The sequence below is a fragment of the Equus caballus genome, chromosome X (assembly GCF_041296265.1).
Source record: "Equus caballus isolate H_3958 breed thoroughbred chromosome X, TB-T2T, whole genome shotgun sequence".
Lineage (NCBI taxonomy): Eukaryota > Metazoa > Chordata > Mammalia > Perissodactyla > Equidae > Equus > Equus caballus.
This window is the reverse complement of record NC_091715.1, coordinates 25,878,126-25,896,986: the sequence shown is the minus strand read 5'-3', so window position 1 is coordinate 25,896,986 and position 18,861 is coordinate 25,878,126. Positions and strand designations below refer to the sequence as shown.

The 18,861-nt window shown below is 35.2% G+C and overlaps 1 protein-coding gene across 11 annotated transcripts in view; it reads left to right on the top strand.

Moving 5' to 3' along the window:
• DMD (dystrophin) overlaps positions 1 to 18,861 on the top strand; it is a 2,262,230-nt gene that overhangs the window by 1,559,977 nt on the left and 683,392 nt on the right. For all 11 annotated transcript variants that reach the window (XM_023633802.2, XM_070257261.1, XM_070257256.1 and 8 more), the window contains one exon: positions 11,195 to 11,359. In XM_023633802.2, the coding sequence (XP_023489570.2) occupies positions 11,195 to 11,359 (165 nt within the window). The remainder of the gene's footprint in view (positions 1 to 11,194; positions 11,360 to 18,861) is intronic.

The window sequence follows — 18,861 nt, the reverse complement described above, 5'->3', positions numbered from 1 at the left end:
ACAATAACAAAATCCAGGTGTGGTAATGAAGTGGTTATGCAATGAAACTAATATACACTGTGATTTGATATGGGAGAGTTCACTATTCCATTCGCTTAAAACTGCAAGCAATATAGAAAACATAGATCTTGAAACATTGTAAGTAGTAACCACATCCTTTAGAAACAAAATCCACTTACTTTTAAAGTAAAATCCCAATGCATATGCATCGAGAATGACTGTCCTAAAAGTAAATTGTAATTGGTCACTTTAAAACTGTATGTAGATTTATATTTTTTAAATGTCTGGTGGCATGTAGTCATAATGTATTTTTCAGTTTTATATTCATTATTCTTCTATTAAATTTCCAGAGGGAAAGAAAATAAATGACCTCCTACTGAGGGATATTTTACCATGAGACCAATTGTAAAAAATAACTGAGTATTGTGCCTGAGAATATACCTTTCCTAAGTTCTGGTTCTCTATTAACTTTAATTTATGGCGGTTGGAAAATATGCAAGGTGAAAGGAGGTCTCCAAATATGTTATACCGCATTTTATCCAAAGGAAGATGGTAGTGTACATGAATTAGTTGGTATTACTAAATTTTGGAAGTTTTTTCTTAATTTTTGGTTGGCAGCAAGAGAGTATTTGTTTCAGATGCATTCAGAGTACACGGTTATTTAGCTTTTTTCAAGGTGGATAAGTCTTGGCAGTGAAGGTTTATATTTAACCATACAATGGGCAACTTGAATCAACTAACAAAGCGGTAGATTTATAGATAGTATACAGGGCCATGGCTGGAACAAAAAGAGTTACTAGGTAAATATTCATCGAATTAATTGCATGGGCAATGTTCGTGCCAATGCTGTAATTAATGCATATCTAGTCACATCTCTAGCTCCAGAATCCATGGCATCAAGATAAACTAAGAACAACGAAAACATGTGTCAAGAATTGAGTTCTCTACATGTGTTCCTTAGTCCTCTTGACTGACCAGATCCTACCTTTTCATACTCCTGTGTTTCTCAAACCACTTTTCCCCAGTCCAGCTGCTAGGCAAGACCTGTTCTTACTGTTCTAGTGAGTTTGGGTGTTCACACATAGACTAAAACGAGAAGCGAGTTAGAAATGTGACCTATGTGAAACAGAAGTACTCTGAAGAGAGTCCTGCTTTTAATCCTTGCCTCTACCTTCTCCCTTCTCTATTGTAGTGATCAATGATTAATTGGTTTGTGATTGTTACGTGGTAGATTGTTCTCTACCATGTAAGAGAAGGTGGTAAGGATATACAAAGATGTAAACTTCAACTGTGGCTGTATGTGTGTGCTGTGTGTGTGCAAGTTTTTGAGGAGAGGTGAGGGAAGAAGACACAGGTTGAACGAGAAAGTAAACTAAAGAAAAACACAATAACTGACAGGGTCCGATGAAGTAGCACAGGTAATAAATGCTACAGAGTTTATTAGAAAGAATAATTTTTTCCATCCAGAGGGATCAATCTTCTGTGAGGAGGTGGCATTTTCATTACCCAAAACATGCAGGATGGGGAGGGGTTTTATATGTGCCAATTAGGAAAAGAGATACTTCATTGAGGGAAAACACGACTTTTTAATGGCATAGTAGATAATGACAGGGGAACAGAAGGAAGAAAAGTCAAGGGGCATACCAAGAACAATGCAGACCAAAATGGAGTTTTATTATTAGAAAGATGTGAAAGAATGGTAGATAAGGTCAAATTGTTGAAGGCTATTGTTTAAAAAGGCAGGCTAAAGAATTTGGAGATGATTGGGAGTCATGTGATTTAAGCAAGAAAATAAAACAATGAGCGGTGATTCTGGAAGTTAAATTTGGTAGTTGCAAGGGCAATAGGACTTTATCATCCCACGTACGTTCAAAGTTTTGAGGAAATTGTGGTAAGATCCAACCATTAACTAAAGGAATTTATTTTAAGAAATGCTGTGAAAGAAAGTAGACTTCCTTTTGTATTCATATCAGTATCTTTTCTCAAAATCGTGTAGCCAAAGGGACTAGGAGACAAAATAGTACAGCGATTAAGAGTATGAGCTTCTAAGTTTCACTTCTTGAGTTCAAATCCTAGCTCAGTTACCACTTACTGGCTGTGTGACCTCAGGCAAGTCACTAAGCCTCTCTGTGTCAGTTTTTCATTTGTAAAATGGGAACAATAATAACACTTAACGTCATCAGGTTTTTATTACTAAATGTTGTTGATATATAAAAAAACACTTAGAATAATGCTTGGCACATCGTAAGTACTACACAAATATTCTATTTCTAGAGAAGAAGTATACATATATGTGTACCTATATTTAAAATAGCTATTTTCTTATTAGAAAGTAGGATAAATTCATCGCAGAAAAATTAGTACAACTAAGAAAAGATAATCTATTACCCGCAAATTGCAACTGTTAATTTTTTGAGACACTATACATTTTTCCATATCACTAAATAAACGTTTGCATCATTTTTTAAATGGGTACAAGAGTATTTCACTGGATGGATGTTGATAACTTTTAACCCATACCCTATTGGTGAGCAGGTAAGCTATTTCAATAGAGGCTGTGGCGAACATTCTTGTAGCTTAATATCTGTACCGATCATTGTTGCCTTGAGATAAATTATTAGAAGTAGAATTAGTGGTCTAAGTGTAAGAATATGTTTGTATTTGCATATGTACTGCAGAACTCTACCCCATCCACTGCCAACCCCAGCCCCAGGGGTATTCCAACTTACTTGCTTACCAGTAGTATATGAGAGGACCCAATTCCCCATACTATAGCTATTGTATGACACCATCACATTGTAATACAAGATATTCTTCTAAATCTTTGCCGTATCAATAGGTGGGATATTACACCTCACTGTTTGAATCACATTTCTGTGGTTCCTAGTGTAATTCAACATTTTAAATAAACTTAGAGGTCAGTTATAGTTTTCTTTCGTGAATTGTCTGTTTCTGATCCTTGTTCTTTATTTTCTGTCGAGTTTTGGTCTTTTTTCCTATTGATCTGTGACAATGGTTTTATCTTAAGAGTGTCTGTGAAATTATTTAGGGTGGATTGTTTTGGATTTTGATTTTTCTTTTGCCTGTTTGATTTTTTATGTAAGGAGGTTTTGCATTGTCATGAATTTGTCTATCACTTTATGGTTTTTAAATGAAAATTATAACTTTTACATCAAAATTATAAGAACATTTACTCATATTTTCACTATTTTTATGATTTTATTTTTTACGTCTAAAATTTCATTCCTGGTATTCTGTTTGGAATTGTATGAGATAGGAATTTTGAAATTGAATTAAAATTCAATCAAATATTTTTTATATTTTTAAGTATGAAAGGTTCAAAGTTCAGCATTTAACAGTAAATTCTTTGGAAATAATGCTGATTTATCCCACAGATTGCTACTTACTAGAATTGGCAGTTTTCTATTACTATTTTTTTTTAAAAGATTTTATTATTTTCCTTTTTCTCCCCAACCCCCCCCCCCCCCCGTACATAGTTGTATATTCTTCGTTGTGGGTCCTTCTAGTTGTGGCATGTGGGACGCTGCCTCAGCATGGTTTGATGAGCAGTACCACGTCCGCACCCAGGGTTCGAACCAACAAAACACTGGGTCGCCTGCAGCGGAGCACGCAAACCTAACCACTCGGCCACGGGGCCAGCCCCTCTATTACTATTTTTAATCATTATAACCACTTATTTTATCTGTGCCTCTATTTTAAAATGAATGACAAATCTACCAAAATATAGAAGTTACTTATTACAGTTATATGAAGATCATTTAATCATGATTTTAGATAAATCATCATCCAAACATTTATTCAATAAGCAAACTAATTTACCTTGTGGTCCCTATATAATAGACAGTGTTGAATTAACAAATGTGAAATAGCATTTTTTTGTTTTCAAAATATGTTTATATACATGCATTTCATTTATATTATTTCATATTAAAGTTGACTTCTAAATGTGTGTCTTGTTAATGATAATGAGTATTACGGGTATAGACTGTTCTTACAAAAATGAAAACTTTTGAAAAGTAATGAGTTTCGTACTCCATTTATCAAGTAATATGTTAGATTTTGAAAGATAGCAGAAAGTATGTTTTGGGGAGGAAGAGAAAAGGAAAGAGTGGAGTTTGAAGTTGGGAAAAACTAGATGTTAAATGCCATGTTTTTTCCCCTACTAGTAACCTTAGGAATATTATTAATAGTTTTGAGCCTTAATTTCCTCATTTGTTAGTTGTAGAAAATTATATTTATTTCACAGGATCATGGATGAGATTAAGGGAGCTAATATAAGTAAAATCTGTCACATACTACCTGAAGCATTTTGTCAATCTAAGTTATAATAGTAATTTTATTATTGCTAATATTTTGAAGGAATAACCAGCCACTCAACCAGTATGATCCATTTACTTATTTTTGTTTAGCATTTAAAACATACCAAATAATACTCTTCCTGTGTGGTAACTTTGGAAAAGGCAAAAATATATTAACAATTTAAAAAAATTCTTTAATTGATAACATCCCCCAAAATCATGGTTAATAATTTGGTGCATGTATTTCCAATCATCTAAAGAATATGTGTATGTATTTTATGTGTAGATACTGATATGTAAAATATACACAGAAAATTGAAGACATAATTTATGCATGGTATATAACGTTTTACTAATTAATATGTCATGAATATTTTTCAATATAATAGAATGTTTTTCATGATATGTACTTTAATGAATGCAAAGTATACCATTATATGGATGCAATTTATTCTATTTGGCAATTCCACTTTTTCATTAGTATAAATGACAGAATTGAGCATTCTTGTCACATGTCTATATGTATATCTCTGATATTCCCCTAGGAAAATTCAGAGAAGTAGAATTTTGTAGTTGAAAGCAATGAATACTTTTAAAACTTTTGAAATATTTTCATGTAATCTTTTAAATCGAAGGATAAGAGACTCATAGAAAAGAGCACAAATCATAAGAATAGAAGTTGATAATTTTTTTTAAAAAATTAGCATCCACTTGCTACTAGCACCCAGATCAAGAATTAGAATGTTACCCCGGTTATTAATCCCCTCCCAGCCCAAGGATAAGCACTCTTCTGACTTCTAATACCTATGTTAGTTTTGCCTGCCTTTGAAATTAATATAAATGGAATCATATAGTATATGCCCTTACGTTTGACTTAGCTCCTGTTCAATATTATTTTTGCGAGATTCTTCCCTGCTGTTGCATGTACCATAGTCTGTTTACTTATCCTCTTTACAGTATTCCATTGTGTGACTATGCCACAGTTTATCCATTCCACTGTTGGGAGACATTTGAGTTGTGTCTAGTATGAGGCTATTATGAGTAATGCTGTTATGATGTGCATGTCCGTTACTGCTTATATATACACGTTTCTTTTGAATATACTTGGAAGTAGAATGGCTGGATCATATGATACATGTATGTTTGCTTTTGGAAATACCGCCCAACAGTTCTCCAACATGATTGTACCAATTCGCCCTTACCAGCAGTGTATAAGAGTTCCAGTTGTTCTACATCCTTATCAAGAATATGTGTTTTCAGTCTTTTTCTCTTTGGCCATTCTGGTGGATGCAAACTGTTATCTCATTGTGTTTCAATTTGTAATCCTGTGATGATTAGAACCATTTTTATATTCGCTTATGTGAAATTTTTGAGCAAATCTTTCGCCCATTTAAAAAAAAATTAGTTAACTATCTTTTTCTCATAGATGTCGGAGTTCTTTGGATACAAGTCTTTGGGCAGATGCATGCATTGCGAATATCTTCTTCCAACCTGGGCCTTGTTTTTTTCTCTTTGTGGTATCTCTTGATGAATGAAGTTCAATTTATCAATCTTTTCCTTAGTATCTAGTGTTTTTTATGTCTTGTTTAAGAAATAATCCCTGACTCTAAAATCATCAAGATATTTTCCTATATTTTCTTTTGAGAACTTTATTATTTTGCCTTTTACATTGAGGCCTATAGCAATCTGGAATTGATTTTTTTGTGTGTATGGTGTAAAGTAGGAGTAAAGATTCATCTTTTTATATGAATATCCAGTTAACCTGGAACATTTATTGAAAAGATCATCCACTCTCCATTTAACTAAAGTGGCACCATTGTCATAAATTAAATAAATATATATAATCTATTCTCACAGCAATACCACCAAGAATTAATTATAATAAATATTGATATCTGATTGTAAACATTCTTGAACTTTGTTATTCTTCAAGTTTGCCTGGGGTATTCTTGGTCCTTTGCATTTCCATGTAAATCTTAGAATTGGCATGCCAATTTCTATTATAAACTAGCTGCTGCAACTTTGATTGGAATTGCATTGAATTTACAGATTATTTGAAGAGAACTTGTATCTTTCCAATATTGGACCTTCCAATTGGTTCCTTCAATTGGCTCCTTCCTATAGAGGAACAAGATATATTCCTTTATTTATTTAGCTTTTCCTTAACCTCTCCATAATGTTTGTAGTTTTCAGGGTAGAAGTCTTGCTTTTTGGTATGAATTATCAAATTCCTTCCTACAAATATGAGAATTTATTCCCCAACAAACATCATAAGAGTGCTTATTTTCCAGAACATTGACAAACACCTTTTGCAAAAGCCAATATAATAGGCAAATGGTGGTATATCATTACTGTTTTAATTTGCATTTCATTGATTACTTAGCGGTTGGACTTTTGTTTATTGGCTGTTTGCATTTTTTCTCAAATTCCTGTTTATATTCTTTATCCAGTTTTCTAGTAGATTATCCATCTCTTTTCATGCCTTGAAAGATCTTCTTATATGTAAGAATAGTACCCTTTGTCTGACAGGTGCTGCAAATATTCCCAGTTATCATTTGTTTTTAGTTCTGCTAATTGGCCTTAATTTCTAAATGAACAATGCAAATGTTATATTAAATAGTTTATTCACATTCCTCTCTGCTTCCAAAGGAATTTCCCACTCCAATATTTTATTCTAGTTCTGTTATTATTAACTTTTTTACACTTTTTTAATTCTCTAGAAGATTTTTGGTGTAAGATGAAGTCAGTATTTACCATCTACTTATTTCAAAAACAGACATCTCTGTTTATCTTAATATTAAAACTTCTACACATTTGAAATTAAAAGTTGGAAATTGAGAGAAAAGGAAGCTAATCTTATGTGAAATTAGGTCAGGATTTGGTTAGATTCTAAATTAACATAGAAGGGAATGGATGTGGTTGTTTTTTTCACCACAGGGAACATGTTGCGTGAAGAGCATGGTTTTATAATACTAAAAAAGATTATGGGGAAAAATGATGCATTTTACTAGTAAAGTGTTTTTGTGTCTGCATTTTGCTAAGAATGTGAAGTAGTAAATATAACAGTAAATTATTTTAAAACACGTAGAAACTTACACAAAACTTACTCTTATTTACATCATAAATTATTCACACCTACTATCTTTTTCCATAAACTATATAGAAGCAGCCATCAACTCCTGAAGACTGTTTTGAAGGGGAGGGAAAAAAGCATACAAATTATGTATTAGAAGCTCTCAAATTACACCTGACCATTAAATAAGTGGTATTGTCATAGGAAAATAGTCAAAGGATTTTTGACTGGTGACTTTAGATATGTTATATCATATTAATAATCATTTGTTATTAAAATATATAAAATATAATTTCTCACCAGTATTTTTTGGTAAGAAGAAAAGCTAGTAGTTTTCCTTTCTAAATTAAAGTATTTATTTGCAAAGATGATACACTTATATTTTTCAAAAATTAAAAAATATAGTGAAAAATCTCCCACCCCTTCCACCATCTGCCCTACTATCACCAAACATTGATTTTAGTTCCGGGAATATGTCTACAAGATAAATTCCTAGAAGTAAAAGTTCTGGGTCAAAGATTACATGTATTTGATAAATATTGCTGAATTATCTTCCACAAGGGCACACCAATATGAACATCAGCCATGTATAGGACTGTGTATTTTCCGCAACTTTGGCAGCATAGTGTGTTTCAAACCTGGGTTTTTGTGAGTGCAATAGATGAAATTTTCAGATCTCTCATTATGAGCAAGGCTTAGCTTCTTTTTGTATGTTTAAAATACATTTGTGTTTTCTTTTTTGTGACCTGTCCTTAACTTTTGTCTAATTTTCTTTTGGGTTGTTGGTCGTTTTCCTTATTAATTTTCAGGAGCTCTCTTAAGTGCTAGGAAAATTAGTCCCTTATCTGAGATGTGAGTCACAAATCCTTTTTTTCGCAATTTATCATTTGAGTTTGCTTTTAGTTTTCTATGCCATGCAGAAGTTTCTGATTTTTATGTAGTCCGATTTACGAATATTTTTGTCTGTTAATTAAAGATGTTTAACTTGAGGATAAAATTACATTTTTTATGTTGTTAACATCTCTGGACATGTATTGGTTCTTACGTTAGAAAAAAAAGAAATGAATCCTGAATTTGGAAATTGTTTGTCTTTGATTCAACAGATATTTATTGAAGTCCTATCAGGTGTAGGAACTCAGTTCGTCCACAAATCAAAGCTCAATGAGGGAGGTCAATGTAAATAATAAATTAAATAGTGTAAGGTAAATGCTGTGAATGGTGGGAAGTACAAGATCTGTGAGGATATACCTAATGCAGATGCCAGAGCTAAGCTGAAAACTTCTTGTGTTCCACAATCTCATTATAAGCTATCATTTAAGGATTCCAAATATTAGTCAAATCTCACTCATTCCCTATTTTCTGTCAAGCATTATTCTATCTCAATAACCAGAAAGGGATGTGTTGGGAGGATGAGAAGGAAACCAACAATCTTAGTTAAAAGTTATACAGATTTCTGTGCTTATATATGAAGCCTAAATGAAACGTGAACTACTTTGCGATCAGATATAAATGAGTTCATTGCTCAATTTTAGAGCTTTTAAGCAAATATGATGGCTTTTATCTCCAGTAGCTTCAGAATCTAGAGGCTCTTAGATTGTGTAAGTTGAGCTGTAAAATGCTTTTACATGTACTTGTGAGTAGAAAATGATCCAATAAAAATAAACTGTTTAGTTACTTCCTTATAAATGCAGCAAAAGATAGGTTGAGGGCAATATTAGATTATATATTATATACATGGAATTACATTTGTGATATTAACTATCGCACATACTTTTACACACTCACACACACATAAATATGGTTCAGCACCATAGATTTCTTTATGGGTTAGAACTCATGAAATACAAATAGGTCTTTATCTAATACTGTGTTTACTTGGCTTTATAGCAGGGTACAAGGAAGACACAACAGATACAGCATCACGATTCATTATTTATGGACAAACATTCCATGCTACTCACACATGTTTCTTCTTTTGACTCCTCACCTACACAGAGAAAGGCTGCCAGGGATGAAAACCAAGGTTTGTGCAGGTCACCTTAAATAGGAGACGTAACATCTATTTCCCTTCCATCTTTTACACCATTTTAGTCGTATAGACCCAATGGCTGTATTCCAACTCACGGCTGCCCCCTGTCAGATACAGTTCCATACAACAAACAAGGCGGGCCCCACATTTCCCATTCATCCTAAATTTTGTATTCCAAGGAAACATTGTTGTGAGAGCCTGAGATCAGTCCTGGGCTGGCGTGCGTCAGCCCAGACTGGTTGTTAAACCTACATTCATGCGTTCACATACATTTTACATAATACATATAAATGTATTTACAGTATTTCAAAATACATATTGTTTACGTATAATACGAGCACATGTAAAATTCCTTCCCCTATACATTAATTGATTGGTTATTTTGTCCATTAATTTATCTCTTTTTCACCCTACATCTCTTGGGTCCAATTAACAAATGTTCATAGTTAGTTCTTTTAAAAGTATCTAAAACAATTGTTCCAAAATATGGGGCATTGTTTAGACAGTGCACTAGTAAATTAGTATGCTTAGCTAGTTTACTTTTAAAATGTTCTCTATTATTCATAGTATCATGATAATATTATTATATAATAGATGCATATTGTAACATTTGTGTTCATATTACAATGTTATGTTCATATTATTAGAATAGTATTAATAATATCATTAAAAGTTGCCAGTGCAGGTTTACATGTTTTATTCCTGTGTACCTATTTTAGCTCTTGATAATCTGAAGAAAAAGGCTTTGTTCTTGTTTATCCTGTCTCTCTACTTACACTTGAGCTTGAGTAATAATCAGTAACATTTAATGAGTTTATTTTCATTCGCTAATATGCAGAGCACTGCTCTAAGCTATTTACATGGATTACTTTATTTAATCCTTACAGTGACCCTATGATGTAGATACTATCGTTGTCCCCATTTTATAGAGAAAGCATTGAAAGTTAAGGAAAACTTGGCTAATGTGCTGGAAGAGACCTGGAACCAGGATTTAAAACCAAGCAGCCTGACTCTAGACCTCACAGTGTTGAGCAATATGTCATACTGTTTTCCAAATTATTTCACATTTCTCAACCCTCATGTCATCATCCATTTATAACATTGGGGTAATGATAGTGTCTATATCATAGGGTTGTTGGGTGGATTAAAGAGGCAATAAATGTGAAACTTCCAAACATGGTACTTGGCACATAGTAAGCCCTTAATAAAAATAACCAACAATCATTGTTATATTCTACTCTACTTCAGATGTTCTTTTTACTTCTTCTTCCAATCATCTGATACTGTTTTACTTGATTATACCAGGACCTGCAAACTATAGCTCACAAAAATGCTCGCCTCACCCGTTTTCTTTGTATGTAAGAGAATTTGCTTGTACAATTACAAGTTAGAAGCAAGTATAAAGGCAGAGTGGCTGACATATAATACACATCACACCATTAGGTTTAATAAGTGAATGGTTAAGTAAAGAATACTCTCCTTTATTTTTGTCGATTGGAGTTTTGTGTGCATTTGTGTGGGTGTGTGCTTTGAATTTCCAAAAAAGGCTTATTGTCTTTAAAGCATAGAATTTTGGAAAGACTATTGATCTATGATTTGTAATATATAAATTAAATCCTAACATGGAACACATATAAGTAATCAATATCATGCTGTTAAAATACCAAATTCAGTAAATTTCTATTACATTTTATGGCAAGTAACTTTAAAAATATTTCTTTTTCTTCTTTAAATTTATTCCATGAGAATCTTTTACATTTTTTTCCCTTGCAGGTTTCTAGAGATTTACCTGAGAAACAAGGAGAAATTGAGGCTCATATAAAAGACCTTGGACAGTTTGAAGAACAATTAAATCATCTGCTTCTGTGGCTGTCTCCTATTAGAAAGCAGTTGGAAATTTATAATCAACCAGATCAAACAGGACCATTTGACATTAAGGTAAGGACTTTTGGCTTTAAATATTGTTTTCCGAAGGAACGGCAGTATCACTGAACTGAGTTTCTCATTCATTATCATCATCGTTGTTTTTGTTATATTAATTATTATTATTTAACTAGCATTTTTTATTTTTTCTTCCAGCGTTTATTGGCAATAATGTATTCATTAAACTCATCATCAGAATGCCTTCATCATATTTGTTACTACAATCCATTTTCCATCCCTACTTTAGTTGCACTTAATATGTGTTCGTAAACTCCTTATCTAAGACTGAAGTCATTTAGGAGAGGAGATGCCTACAACATACAGTATAAGCTCTTTAGTAGACATTATAAAACTCTCTCAGATGGACCCCGGTTTACCTTTCTATCTTCTTATTCTTCCAACAACCTCCCTTTATATTCTAGCCATGATAGCTTATATGATATCTTTATATGCATATGGTTTTCTGCCATGTCTGTGTTTTTAACCTTCTCTCTTCTTTAAATGACTTCTTTCTCTTTTTTTTGGCATGACGAATTTTCCTCCATCCTTTGAGACTGAGTTCAATGTCATTGCTTCTTCAAAGCTTTCTTCCATACCCCAAGTAAAGGAAAAACCCCTTTTAGGATTTCTTATAAGCCTCTGTATCCATCTCCTATAGCCTTTCTACATTGATTTACACTTAAATTTTACAGACCTGAGTACCTCATTGAACTGTTCTTTGCATGCACAGGGCATCTTCTTACATAGCTCTCTTATCTCGCCCATTTCTGAACACTCCCATCCCAGGGCCCAGCATAAGGTGGGTACTTGTTAGTATTTTTGAATCAATGAATAAAGATGATAATGAGGCAACCAGAATGGTAATGAAATGCTGCAGGTAAGCCTAGGGCTCCAGACAAACATGCCAGTTGGACACCACCGTCTCCTCCTTTTCTTGTCCCTGTACACACTGATTGTTCCTATCTTTTCTCCCTTCTCAGGAGCATGTTATAAGGACTTGTACCAACATAATGCCCTGTTTTATATCTCCTATGGGCCAACAACATTAAGTAGCCAATCAGATAAACCAACTCAACTGAAAGTACAACCTATTAATTAATATAATGATGGACAATTTCAGACTAGTTAAGTAACATCTTGGAGTAAAGTTTTTCTTTTAATTCATTGACCCAAATCATTCAATTTATTAACTTTGTAGGATTGTAACAAGCTAACATTTCTAACTATCTAGTTGCTGTTTTCCTAGGAGATAAGGCAAGGATAAAAGGAAGTGTGAGGATCCTCTAGAGAGGAGAAAGTGAAAGTTTAGGAAGGACAGGCTTGAGTGAGGATAAGGAGAGAGAGAGAGAAAGAGGTTTGATACAACTGAAATGAGTTATATTTGCAAAGTGTACCCCACTAATTTTACCTTCCTGACATTTCTATCTGCCGTTCTGATCGCTCCCCCCAAGACCGGGTGATATTGTGTAAGTCACAGGTGGACATCTTTTCACCTGCAAAACCCAGGCTACTCAACCAGTGGCATGGTCTTGGCTTCAGTCTGATGATTAAGCTCAAGTCACAATAGGCTTTACTCAGAACAAATTTAGTTAGCTATAAGAAAGTATACAGGACAGGTAACAAAACAGCCTGCACAATGATGGCACAGTGGAGGTCTTCACACCAGGACATAGCTTCTGATGCACCAGTCTTCCTGCATTTGAGTCATGTGTGGTCACAGGGACAAGACTGGGTAAATGCAAAGCCACATCATCATTCGGGGAAGCCACCAGTTTTGGAATCTCTTCAGTTTTTCCACCTTCCTAGTACATGGTGTCCTTGGAGGTCTTTGAGTAGCGCCCATTCTCCAGTGCAACTGCATCTCATCAATATTTATTTTTCATTGCTCAATAAATAATCTCAACAAAGAGTACAGTTACTTGGTCCAATAAACAATAACCTCAGCCAGATTCTCAATTATCTTGGATCTAATATATTCTTCAATATTTCTTGATTTAGTATTACAAAGAGGAAAGGCCATAAACTCTTTATTCCCAACCAAAAATAGCTGTTTGTAATTCACAGATAAAAGCACATTCCGTTACTTTAAATATAATTTTCAGTAAAAATGTGCCTCTTCATTAAAATAATGAAAAGTATATTTACTGTTAGCCATCTATCATGGTACATGGAATATATTTAAGAGAAAAGATAACAAAATCCTCTGATACAAATAGATATTGTTGACTGAACCAAGTGACTTTTGTCCCAGTCTCTGGCCCCCAGAATGGTTCTCAAATATTGAAAACTTGCATTGGGCCTTTGTTTGTTCATGGCCCGTGGATTCCTGTCAAATGAGTCCTTGCAGTTGGGGTGAAAGCCACTCTCAGCTGTATTAATCGCGTTCCTTTATCAAAGCTACAAGTCACCACTCACTGCTGCGTGTAGTTTCAGAGAGTCCTGATATTTGCCTCCTGCAGCTTGGTCTAAATCACTGAGGGGAGAGGTACCTGCTTTTTCCCTGGCAGTCAAACTCCTTGGCTTCAGTCCTCTGTGCATATTCTGAGTTTTTCATCTCTGGAGTACAGATTTCAAAAATATTCCTTTAGCCTTTTTCTTCTGCTTGTGGCTGTATCCAATTCAAAAAAGATAATAAAACCGTGTAATGATGACTTGAGAGATTCTCCTCAAGCTTCTTAGACCCCTAGCTTGTAAGCGGGAAATAGTGACCTGTGAATAGTGTGAATAATTTGCTAACGTACCTAGTCCTTTATCTCTCTTTGTCTAGCCTCTATCTATATTCACTGTCTAATAAATGATTTATTAAGATTGCACAGAATTCTTCTGCTATAAGATAGCTGATTTCAGTCTTTACAGCTCGCTATAGCCTTCTGCTTAAAGAGATTAAACTTTTTTCTTTCAGTTAAAAAAAGATGAAAAAATGGACTTTGCTTAACTTTAAACTACTGGCAACCCAAAATAAAGTTTCTAAATAGTTTTGAGGACATGCCCATTTTGTAACACAGAGAAACACCTTTTACAAATCTTAGGGATGAGTTAATACAAAGAAAGTAGATGCACAAGGAGCCTCCATTTTCCTAAATTTAAAGAAAATGTCTTTGTCTGGCCATGGTGGCCATGGCTACCTCTGAAACAAGGGGCCTAAGGCCTTATCAGTCAGGGCATTGACTAAACTTATCAGTCTAGTCAAACTCTGAGCACCTGTTGGAAAAATATGTAATACCCTCTGTGAGCCTCAGTTTTGCCTGTTTGGCACTTCATGCTTATTGATGAAATGCAGCTAGCTGTGTAATGAAACTCAAATAAAAAAAGCCTTAAGGGCTCTATTCTAATACATTGTTTATGCTGGAGTGAAAATTGCCTGCACATCGCTTGCTTTGTGCAATTTACTCCCGAAATACTCCTATTCAGGAAATCCTGCAAATAGCAATATTTATCTTGAAAACCACCTCCCAGAACCCTTAGCAAGCTGAGAAACACGATCAATGAGCTCCTGATGTAGAAGGGGAAAATTAGGCGTAATCCCAGCCGTTTCCCATCAGTCAGCCCACTAGAAGGCACGCCTTTGGATTTTGATTTTCAAATGTACTCTCAATTTAGACATAAAATATGTTGATTTCAGATTTCAGAAATGATAATTCAATGCTAAGAACCAGGGGCCAGTTAAAATGTCTATAAAGGGTCTTAGTTTTTAATCTTTAATGAGTACTTTCAATAATGAACTGGAGGTATACTATTTAGCTGACGTAAAATTCCCTAACTACTGCTTCCCAAACTTTTTATTAAAATATGAGATGGGGGAGAGAAACACATAATTTTATATTAAGTCTTATTGACTGAAATACTTTCATATTGATGACAGGGAGGGTTTCTGCCTCCTTTCAGGGATGACTTTCCTTCCGTGGGCTATAAATAAACATGACGTACTGGCTCTGCTGGCTTTTCCTTACCATGTAGGAAACTTAATTGCCCATAATGTCAAATCCACACTAAAAACTACCAAAGAACACAGTTGTAGTTACTGAATGGTAAAGTATCTGAGCTAAAATTCTTCTCTGCATGTTTTCATGTTGCTGTGTTATCACAGAAAAAATTGCCCCGGACAACTTAATAGGCAAAGAAGACTTTATTTAAGACCATTGCAATAGAGAAGAGAGATTGAACTCAAATCCACTGAAACAAAAGGCAGGAGAGTTTTTAAGCATTGGGATGAGCTGGTGGAAATGTACTGGAGGACGTTAGCAGGGAGGTTGGTCAGTGAGATTAGGCCCTTTGTGTTTGCTAATTGTCACTTATTGAAGGTAGGCTACTATCCTCCCATAGAGACTGGGAGACAGGGTGCTATCCTTCCTGATATTTACATTTCAAAGGGAAGGCTCCCAGGTCCTTGAGAAAGACATTTCTGGGTTGTAGACGATTTACCTCTCAATGGAGCCGAGAAGGAATTTAAAACGGAAAGTTTTCTAAAGTAAATGCACTAAGAAAAGAGAGGTTGGGCCTATAATCAGGAAGAAACCTGTCTAAAGTTGAGTCAAACTAAGGAGAATGTTAAGCCCATCTTTGTCAGTTTCCTCTTTTGTTCAAGGAAAACCAGGTTTCTCATTGAATGACTTAGGGAAAGCTAATCCATGTAGTTCATTTCAGAAGTTTTCTGTTGTTGAATAACTAGTTGAACTGACTCTGAGACTTGCTAGTAGAGAATATTTACTGGATGATGTAAGCAGTAAGGTACTTAATGAGGCAGAATTTTCTATGGAAGTAAGAAGAAAAACAAAGATTAATGATTGGAGCAGACTGTAAACCCAGTTTCTGAGTTCAGAGAGTATCCAATTAAGACGATTCCTAGATGGGTTAGAAACACCTTCTGATGGTAGAGTGAGGATGACAGCGGCCATTTGATGACAGTTTGAATGTTTTGGGTGATGGCACAGACATCAGAGAGATTTTGATAAGGTTGTCCACAGTCATGTTTATTTCCTGGAGCAGAGCATGAAGGGTGTGGAAGTTCCAGTGAACATCCTGAGTGTCCCCACACCGCAGCAGCTCCAGGCATGAAGGTTGTCCATACGTAATCTACTGTGCTGGTGAGTGGTGAGTTCTTTGAAGTATTTATCAAGTTGTCCAGCTTCAGCGTTCAGGGCTTCTGTAGATCCTGGGGGGAAAGTTTGACTATAAGACAATATAAAGTCCCAATAAGGATCTGGACAGTCAGCTTTTAGTTCTCAGTGATGCCAAGTCAGGAAACTAGGAGAAAACTTGGAAGAATTAGTTTAGAGAGTTGTAGCCAGATATTGAAGGAAACTACAAAAACTGAAAATTTGGTAAGAACTGACAAAATGTGTAAGACAGGAAAATCCAGTCCAATTTAAGGGCAGGTAACAAAATCATGTAGTTAACAAGGAAATGCAAAAGAGCACAAAGGCAATGAACATGACTAGAATCTGATAACCCACAAGTTATGCTCTAGTTTTCTATGGAAACAAAAGTTTTTTCTACAATCACCTCCCATTTAATCAAAGATGCTCAAAGTAAGATTATTCTTGTTTATAAAATAAGGCTAGACTTTTTATTTACATAGGTGCAGCAAGGATAGTCGTTGGCCACATAGGCCTTTTAAAGTTGGTTTTGCTGAAAGTTTTCATAAAGAATCTCAGATTTAAGGGGCCGTGCTGGTGGCACAGTCGTTAAGTTCACACGCTCTGCTTTGGTGGCCTGGGGTTCACAGGTTCAGATCCTGGGCATGGACCTAGCACCACTTGTCAAGACACGCTGTGGCATCATCCCATGTAAAACAGAGGAAGGGGGCCGGCCCGGTGGCGCAGCAGTTAAGTGCGCACATTCCACTTCAGCGGCCCGGGGTTTGCTGGTTCGGATCGTGGGTGTAGACATGGCACCACTTGGCACACCTTGCTGTGGTAGGGGTCCCACATATAAAGTAGAGGAAGATGGACACAGATGTTAGCTCAGGGCCAATCTTCCTCACACACACACACACACAAAAGAATCTCAGATTTGACTTTTTTTAATTTTCTTTTTTAATTAATTTATTTTGTGGTAACATTGATTTATAACATTATATACATTTCACGTGTACATCATTATATTTCGATTTCCGTGTGGATTATATTATGTTCCACACCCAAAGACTAATTACCATCCATCACCACACACATGTGCCTAGTTACCTCTTTCGCCCTCCTCCCTCCCCCCTTCCCCTCTGGTAACCACCAATCCAAACTCTGTTTCTATATGTTTGTTTATTGTTGTTTTTATCTTCTACTTAGGAGTGAGATCATATGGTATTTGATTTTCTCCCTCTGACTTAATTCACTTAGCATGATACCCTCAGGTTCCATCCATGTTGTCACAAATGACCGAATTTCATCATTTCTTATGGCTGAAGTAGTATCTTTATCCATGCGTCCCTTGATGGGCACCTAGGTTGCTTCTGAGTCTTGGCTGTTGTGAATAATGCTGCGATGAACATAGGGGTGCATATATCTTTAGGCATTCATGTTTTCATGTTCTTTGGATAAATACCCAGCAGTGGAATAGCTGGATCATATGGTAGATCTATTCTTAATTTTCTGAGGAATCTCCATACTGTTTTCCATAGTGGCTGTACCAGTTTGCACTCCCACCAGCAGTGTGTGAGGGTTCCCTTCTCTCCACATCCTCTCCAACACTTGTTGTCTCCTGTCTTGTTAATTATAGCCATTCCGACTAGAGAGAGGTGATATCTCATCGTAGTTTTGATGTGCATTTCCCTGATAGTTGACGTTGAACATCTTTTCATGTGTCTGTTGGCCATCTGTATAGTTTCTTTGGAGAAATGTCTGTTCAGATCTTTTGCTCATTTTTTAACCGGGTTGTTAATTTTTTTGTTGTGAGATGTATGAATTCTTTGTGTATTTTGGATATTAAACCCTTATCAGACGTATGGTTTGCAAATATCTTCTCCTAATTGTTAGGTTGTCTTTTCTTTTTGTTGATGGTTTCCTTTGCTGTGCAGAAGCTTGTTAGTTTGATGTAGTCCCACGTGTTTATTTTTTCTATTGTTTCCCTTGCCCAGTCAGACATGATATTTGAAAATATGCCACTAAGATGAATGTTGAAGTGTGTACTGCCTATGTGTTCTTGTAGAAGTTTAATGGTTTCAGGTCTTACATTCTAGTCTTTAATCCATTTTGAGTTAATTTTTGTGTGTGGTGTAAGATAATGGTCTACTTTCATTCTTTTGTGTCTGTCTGTACAGTTTTGCCAACACCATTTATTGCAGAGACTTTCTTTTCTCCATTGTATGTTCTTGGCTTCCTTGTCAAAAATTAGCCGTCCATAGATGAGTGGTTTTATTTCTGGGCTCTTGATTCCGTTCCATTGATCTGTGTGTCTGTTTTTGTGCCAGTACCATGCTGTTTTGGTTACTATAGCTTTGTAGTATATTTTGAAATCTGGGAGTGTGATACCTCCAGCTTTGTTCTTTTTTTCTTGGGATTGCTTTGGCTATTCAGGGTCTT